The sequence below is a fragment of the Solea senegalensis genome, linkage group LG17 (assembly GCF_019176455.1).
Source record: "Solea senegalensis isolate Sse05_10M linkage group LG17, IFAPA_SoseM_1, whole genome shotgun sequence".
Taxonomy (NCBI): Eukaryota; Metazoa; Chordata; class Actinopteri; order Pleuronectiformes; family Soleidae; genus Solea; species Solea senegalensis.
In genome coordinates this window covers 2875263-2883732 of record NC_058037.1, presented here as the reverse complement: position 1 = coordinate 2883732, position 8470 = coordinate 2875263, and the positions used below count along the sequence as shown (strand labels likewise).

The following is an 8470-nucleotide window of genomic DNA, read 5'->3' as shown; positions in this document are numbered from 1 at the left end:
TGAGATACACATGACGTTTATGAAGGAAGAGGCACATGCAACACAATAAGTTGCAAGCTAAGAGGTCAAACAATGATTCAAAAGAAATGCAGTGTCTGCAGAATAGAAATAAGATAACATACATGGTAAAAGAGATACATATGGAGGCATTGGCCCATTAAGTCTTGAAAAGAGAGGTGTCAAAGGTCACTTTATGTATAGGTCAAAAGGATTTCTATACACTGACATCTAATGAATGGTACTGTCTATATGAGTGATAAAGACTAGAGATAAATACATAATCTATGAATCCTAAGTGACAGACAGATTATTCACATACCAATGATGCGAATCTAACAATGACTCAAGACAGTTTACAATTAGAAATGTCATCTTGAAAGATTTTCCCCGTAATGATCATCCTAAAAGCTGATCGAAACCAGCTGTAAAAGAAAGCATAAACACATGGATTCAGCATTGAATTTGACCATCCAAGTAACTTGAATGCTTGTACTGCATGAAGTGGTATTGTGTAGTTGCTCACAGGATTTAGGTTGACGCACAGAAAGAAAGGCGTCCAGCTCATCAGAAAAACCCCCATCACAATAGCCAGAGTTTTAGTCGCCTTTCTCTCCATTTTACTGACAGTTGAACCAGACGTTTTCTGGATGCTGCGTGCCTGTTTCTGTGCCACCATCAAAATCTTTAAGTAGACTGAAGACATTATCAAGGCTGGAATAAAAAATGTAAACATGGCTCCCATGACTGATGACCTCTGTGACTTATTTTGAAACAAAGTACATCTCGATTGGTTTTGGTTCGGTGACAATCCGAGACCAACTCCAATCAGAACAGAAACAGCCCAGGACACCAGGATCATGATACGAACGATGCGGCTATTAATTTTAACTCCGTAAGACAGAGGATGACACACTGCATAATATCTGTCAACAGAAATGATGCACAGATTCAAAATGGAGGAATTACACAGTATCACGTCTATGCTGCCTCGTATGGTGCAGAGCAAGTCTTGACCAGACCAGTATGACCTCACAAAGAGCACGACACTGAAAGGCAAAACTAAAAGTCCAACTAGCAGGTCAGCCACAGCCAGAGAGAGCATCAGGTAGTTTGTAGGAGTGTGGAGCTGTTTGAAGTAAACAATGGAAATGATTACAAGTAGGTTTCCCAACATTATGAGAACTGACAAAGAGCCACCAAAAATACATAACAGATACGAAATAGTCACTGCAGTTATGTCAGGCACATTTGCTGAGTCATTCAACTGAATTTGGTCTGCATTAACATCAGTAGTTTCCATTCATAAATGATCATTAATACTGTACCTTCATTTAGACATACACGCAGATAAATGACATAAATATACACAGCAGTATTAAGTCCTCTGCATTGAAGCGTATGTTTAACACATCAATCCTGGTTGGTGCATCTGTAGTGAAAGTAGTCTCTGCTGGTGAGCAGAACCTTCTTATTAAATATGTCATACTGGCTCATTAACATATTCTATTCTAGAAAGGTGTATTTAATTCAGGTAATTATACTAAGTAACCGCACCACTACTCACATGCGCCACCTACTGTTGTATGCATTAGTTTCCCACCAAATCAAACAAAATAGTTTTCAGTTAGTTAATGGAAGGATACAAGATGATTGTGTCCCTTTAAACTACTTACTAGTAAAGAAAATATCAAAAAAGCCAATTATTCGTCATGCAATACAGAGGAGCGTTTGATTGTCCCCAAAGTCCTAGACAGTCATTGAGAGTGTCTGGGATTATATGAAGAGACTGAAGGATTTAAAACAGCCTATAGTCACATCTAATCTGTGGTTAGTTCTCCAAGATGTTTGGAAGAACCTACCTGCAGAGTTCCTTCAAAACTAGACAAATTGATGCTGTTTTGAAGGCAAAGGGTTGTCTCACTAAGTACTGATTTGATTGAAGATTTCCTTCTGTCTGCTCACTCTGCATTTTGAAAACTGACTAAAAATTAAAGAAAAAAATAGAATTTATATTTGTGAAAGAATTCTTCCTTTACAGCATTTTTTCCACACTGGCCTAAAACCCTTGTGCAGAACTGTACTTTGTGGAGAGTCTTGTTGTGTTTTTATCGTGAAGCACTTTGAGTTGCATTGCTCATGAAAGGTGCTATATAAACATAAGTCTGATTGACTGAGTCATTTTGAACACTTTCTTGTCTACTTTTCTATTCCTGTCAAAGTTAATGCGCTAATCTTTGCGATTAATACAGCCGATATAACGTGATAAAATAATTGAACACAGTTAAAGCAAGTTTGTTTACTTCTGCTAATTGCTGAGAACTGTGTAGAGGAATTCCTCGACATCGCCAGCTAGTAGATAGTAAGTGGCAAACTAACTACTCTAGGCACTGATGATGTTGGTAATATGCTGGTAACTTGCTCGGGGAATTCCATTTGGACACACACTCTGTGTGGCTGTTTGTGCTTTCGTTCTCTCTCTCTGTCTCTCCCTCTCCATCATGACAAATGTGAATGTCTAAGTTTCTAAGGACATTCTCAGGTGGATTTTTTTATTATTGTGATGTTATCACATGTTCTTGTTGCATACAGGATGGCAGTCATCCATGCTGAGCCTTTATTTTACGATGAAGTGGCTTTTGATAGGCCTGAGTCTCTCTGAAATCACATAGTTCTGTGTTTAAAAAGAAATATACAATCAAACAACTTGCCCTAATTCCTAGTATTATTTATTCTCTTCAAGTCAACACTTGTATTTTTATATTTTATATATGTCTCATTTTTGTATAATTTTCTATTACCGAGTGAATTTCTCTGGTGAGAGATTAATTAAGTCACATCTGAATCTACTATTTTTGTAGATATCTCTTATATCCCACATGATAAGAAAATCAGGGCCCTGGTTTAAAACCACTATAAGAAAGAGATTTTAAAGGTTTATGATTCTACGGCACCCCTAAAGGGACATCGAAAAAAAACAAAAAAACTAAACGTTTCTGGTGCACACAAGATACTTTCTCGTGCGCACCAGAAAGTATCTCATGAGCACCAGAAAGTATCTCGTGCGCACCAGAAACAGAAAGTATCTCGTGCTCACGAGAAAGTATCTGGTGCGCACCAGAAAGTATCTGGTGTGCACCAGAAAGTATCTCGTGCGCACCAGAAAGTATCTCGTGAGCACCAGAAAGTATCTCGTGAGCACCAGAAAGTATCTCGTGCGCACCAGAAAGTATTGTATGCGGGCGTGATGTCTTAAGTTTTAAGACCATTTCAGGCGTGAAATTAGTAATTTAGAAATTCAAAAATGTAGTTTGTGTATTAAGATATGACGTATTTATAGTTTGGCAGCGACAGTATCGGAGGTGATCAGCTCCGCCTCAGTGGACGCTCGCTGCGTACAGTGCGTGGGGCAGAGCAGTGTTACCTCGGCCTGTCCTGATGAAATGATCCGCTGACATCACTGCTTAAACGTTTAGGTTTTTGTTTTTTTTCAATGTCCCTTTAGGGGCTCCGTATCATTCAGTCATTTTAAATTCAGTTTGCCTGTGTGTTACCACAGCAAAGTGAAATAACAACAAGTTACATTTTAACATGCTTTTCTGTATTTAAATTACAAATGCAGTGTCTGCAGATGCTCCAATAACAACATACACTGAATGAGACACACATGATGTTTATGGAAGCAGAGGCACAATATCAGGGTAACATGTACTGGTCAAGTACATAGTGATTTGTTCACTGTGTTGACAATGAGAACGGACAGGATTTATACATACATATACAAGATGAAGAGCAGATACAGTATGCAAAAGATATTTTATTAATCACTAGAGCAAGACCTGATTAGTTTCAAGACCTGTCAGGAGGTCGAATATTGATTCAAAGGAACTAAAGAGTTGTAAATCCAGTATCTTCAGAATCCAAATAAAACAACATACATAGTAATAACATTACATAAATATATAGAAATATTAGGTGTATAGATACATGGACCCATCAGTGTTAAAAGTGTTAAAAACAGAAAACCTCAAGATCATAGTATGTAGAGGTCAAGAAGTTTTGCAAAAACCGACATGCTTCAACCTAAATACAGAGATCTAAGAAATAATATGTTGATCCTTAGTGCCAGATTTGAATGTTCACGTGTCAATTGTGGGAAAGAAATAATGATTCAAGACAGTTTACAGTTAGAAATGTCGTCTTGAAATATTTTCCCCGTAATGATCATCCTAAAAGCTGATCGAAACCAGCTGTAAAAGAAAGCATAAACACATGGATTGAACATTGAGTTTGACCATCCGAGTAACTTGAATGCTTGTAGTACATGAAGTGGTATTATGTAGTTGCTCACAGGATTTAAGTTGATGCACAGAAAGTAAGGCGTCCAACTCATCAGAAAAACCCCCATCACAATAGCCAGAGTTTTAGTCGCCTTTCTCTCTACTTTACTGACAGTTGAACCAGACTTTGTTGTTTTCTGGATGCTGCGTGCCTGTTTCTGTGCCACCATCAAAATCTTTAAGTAGATTGAAGACATCATCAAGGCTGGAATAAAAAATGTGAAAATAGCACCCATGATGAATGAGCTTTTTTTCTTATTTGGAGATAAAGTACACCTATTGTTCGATTGGTTTTGGTTCTGTGAGAGTCCGAGTCCAACTCCAATCAGGACAGAAACAGTCCAGGACACCAGGATCATGATCCAAACAATGCGGCTATTAATTTTAACTCTATAAGTCAGAGGATGACACACTGCATAATATCTGTCAACAGAAATGATGCAAAGATTCAAAATGGAGGAGTTACACAGTATCATGTCTATGCTGCCTCGTATAGTACATAGCAAGTCTTGACCAGACCAGTATGACCTCACAAAGAGCACGACACTGAAAGGCAAAACTAAAAGTCCAACTAGCAGGTCAGCCACAGCCAGAGAGAGCATCAGGAAGTTTGTAGGAGTGTGGAGCTGTTTGAAGTAAACAATAGAGATTATTACAAGTAGGTTTCCCAACATTATGAGAACTGACAAAGAGCCACCAAAAATACATAATAGATATGAAATAGTCACTGCAGTTATGTCAGGCACGTTTGCTGATTCATTCAACTGAATTTGGTCTGCATTAACATCAGTAGTTTCCATTCATAAATGATCATTAATACTGGTCTGCATTTAGACATGTAAGCAGATAAATGACATAAATATACACAGCAGTATCAAGTCCTCTGTATTGAAGCATATGTTTAACACAGCAATCCCAGTCTCTGCTGGTGAGCAGGACATTATTAAATATGTTATACTGGCTCATTAGGATATTCTATTCAAGAGAGGTGTGTTTAATGCAGGTAATTATGATAAGTAACCACAACACTAATCGCATGCTCCACCTACTTGTATATGCTATAGTTTTCCACCAAAAACAAAGAGAAAAAGTTTACATTTCAAAAAATTAATGGAAGGATACAAGACTTTTGTGTGAGTCCCTTTAAACTACTTTATAAAGAAAATATTCTCCAAAGTTATTCTGGAGCTGGTCAGCAACTCCAAATATACAGCTAATATCATTAAGAACTATCTTCAGCATAAAGAAGAACATGGAGTCCTGGAACCAGTTGTGTCGTTGTCGCACCTAGTTGAGTAGAGAGTGCAAGTCGAGTCGAATCTCTAAAATCTCATAATGTAACAGAGGAGGTGTATTTAGCGAAAGCGTTGCCAAAAGCCGGCGCTCGAGAGCCGAATCACAACCCTTTCAGCCAGATTTTAGTTCAGTGACTGTGTCAGACGGAGTCTGTGCTATATAGTCATATATCATAGGAAGTACTGACCAATTCAGTGAACTGATCTTGTGAAAGCTAAGTCAGCTAGCCAGTCCCCTGTAGCCGGTGCGGATCACATAGTGGCAGCTCCATTAGCTCCCTCAGCAGCTCCGTAATAAGAGGCATAGTGCCTAGCCTACAAGTCCTGCTCACCACCAACCAGTTCACCCTTCTAATACGTTTTCCCCACTCAGCAACACAGACTGAGAAGCAAACTCTGGTGGTTGGTGACTTACAGTCAAGTGTTTTCCCGGGGCCAAAGCGGGTGACAGAGTCTTATCCGAAACACATATATAGTCTTATCCGAAAATGCTGGCTAAGGATAGCCATAAATTCAGTAAAGCTACAATTCATTTTGGCATTAATAACACCCGATTACGCCTATCGGAGGTTACAAAGGTTAATGTTGTGTCTGTGTGTAGGTACACTAAATCAATATTGGACACGTGATGACATGTACAGCTACATGTCCTCATTCAGTCGCTGGCTGTCAAGGTGGTGTCCAGAAAACAACAGACGGCGTCTGGAGCAGCTCTCTTATCTGGATGTTTAGTGAAGTTTATTAGAAAACCAACACCATGACAATTCAGAGTTGAGACCAGGAGGCAGAGTTGCAGTCCAGCAGGCTTCCACGTGCTGAAAAACCCCATAGAGACTGTGTCTGTCCCCCGACCCACTAGATTAAATAAATAAATAAATAAATGAATGAATAGTCCACTTTTGAATGTGGACTATTACATATAAGATCACTCTCTTCAAAATCTGTTTTAATTAATGATCCCATTACTGACTATCATATTGATTTATTCTGTGTAAGTGAAACTCGATTACATGAAAAAGATTATGTTAGTCAAAATGAGTGGACACCCACCACTCATTCGAACGCCCATATTCCCAGAAGCTCAGGCTGAGGAGAAGTATCAGCCATTTAGGTCGTTTTTTTTATTTAATACTAGACTATTAATCAACTCCAAGCCCAAACCTGTTTATTTATCTTTTAAAAGCCTTATTCTTAGTCTTTCTCTGAATTCTTATTTGAGATTCAACATGTGAATAAACCAACTCATTGCTTTAGTCACACCCTCTGTGTTGTTTTAACTTGTGGTATTGATATATAAAACTTCAAAAATGTTCCCCAAAACACTCTCCTAACTGATCATTATCTACACACATTTAATTGTACAATAACTGCAATGACATAAAGAGAACAGTCGGTGCCTGTCTGATAATAATATTACGTTCAAAAGGACAGTTTAACTTTTATTTAACTCAGTACATCTGAATTCACCTGTTGTGATTTTACTCCCTCTCATACCTTGTTGATAGTACAGCGGCCTCACTGTGTACTACATTAGATTATGTTGTCCCTCTGAAAAAGAAAGTGGTGAATCAGATGTGACAAGCACCATGTAGATTAGAAAGAAAATGGCGTTCCACTAATCTAGAGAAATTTCATATAGCCTGGAAAGATTGTTTTGTAGCATACAAAAAAGCCCTGCATGAAGCTAGAGTTGCCTATTATTATTCTTTAATTGAAGAAAATGAGAATAATCACAGGTATCCTTATGTGCCCCAAGCTTTTAAAGTAGCAGTTATTAAACCCCTTCTCAAAAAAGCAACCCTCGACCCAGATGTTCTAGCTAATTATTGACCTACATCCATCCATCTTTCCTTTGCTTATTCTATTTAAAGTTTTTTCCAAACAGGTTTTTAGATGATTTCATAGCACAGAAACATCACTAGTTCAAGTAAGTAACGACCTTTTCTTGGCCTCAGCTAATGGTCTAGTCTCTTTACTTGTCCTGTTAGATCTTAGTTCTGCATTCGACACCATTGTTCATGATATTCTATTGCAGAGACTGGAGCAGACTCTTGGGATCACAGAACCAGAAGGGAACAGCCTAGATTACTGTAACTCCCTATTATCAGGATGTTCAAACAAGTCTGTTAAAACCCTTCAGTTAATTCAAAATGCTGCAGTACAACATTACATTACATTACATGTCATTTAGCAGACGCTTTTATCCAAAGCGACTTACAATAAGTGCATTTAAACATTTGGGTACAAATAAGAGCTAGAAGTAAATAAGAGCTTCAAGTAAGCCAAACTATGAAGTGCTAGTAATAAGTGCGATATATAAGTTTTACAGTTTATATATAAGTTTTTACAAGTTCTAACAGGAACTAAAATGAGGGACCATATATCACTCCAGTGTTAGCTTCTCTACACCGGCTCCTTGTACAGTTTAGAATTGAATTTAAAATCCTCCTCTTCACGTACAAAGCACTTAATTATCAGGCCAGAGCGAAATTGCGAGGTCAGATGGCGGGCACTGAGCACACCTCTACAAGGGACCAACCTGACTGAATGTCTAACATTCTAACATACATGTTTTTTTATTGTTTTGTTTTAATTATGTGAAGCACTCTGTGCTACATTTTTATTGTATGAAAAGTACTCTCAATTTTATTTATATCGCTCAACAGAAGGGCTTTACTGTAATGTCTAGCAAGTGACACCCTCTATCCTTAGACCCTCACATCGAGTGTACAAATAAAGTTTGAATGATTGATTGCCAAATATAAAAGCAGACCAAAATGTACTCAAAACACTTACACTAAAATTATCTTAATTATTTGATGTCTATGAGCAACACAA

At 37.9% G+C, this 8470-nt stretch overlaps 2 protein-coding genes across 2 annotated transcripts; both read right to left on the bottom strand.

The window, feature by feature from the left end:
- LOC122784441 (trace amine-associated receptor 1-like) lies at positions 1-1429 on the bottom strand. The gene is made up of 2 exons (XM_044049718.1): positions 1326-1429; positions 1-1126 (listed from the first exon to the last, which is right to left on the bottom strand). The coding sequence occupies exons 1-2, from the start codon at positions 1329-1331 to the stop codon at positions 344-346; spliced, it is 789 nt and encodes a 262-aa protein (XP_043905653.1). The 5' UTR covers positions 1332-1429; the 3' UTR covers positions 1-343.
- A 2225-nt stretch (positions 1430-3654) lies between these two features.
- On the bottom strand, positions 3655-5237 carry LOC122784438 (trace amine-associated receptor 4-like). Its single transcript, XM_044049714.1, has one exon. It carries the CDS (start codon positions 5135-5137, stop codon positions 4169-4171), a length of 969 nt encoding a protein of 322 aa, XP_043905649.1. The 5' UTR covers positions 5138-5237; the 3' UTR covers positions 3655-4168.
- Between the last annotated feature and the right edge of the window lie 3233 nt (positions 5238-8470).

Bases quoted from the DNA above. Each gene is read 5' to 3' on its own strand.
- LOC122784438 (XM_044049714.1), bottom strand. From the start codon at position 5,137: ATGGAAACTACTGATGTTAATGCAGACCAAATTCAGTTGAATGAATCA.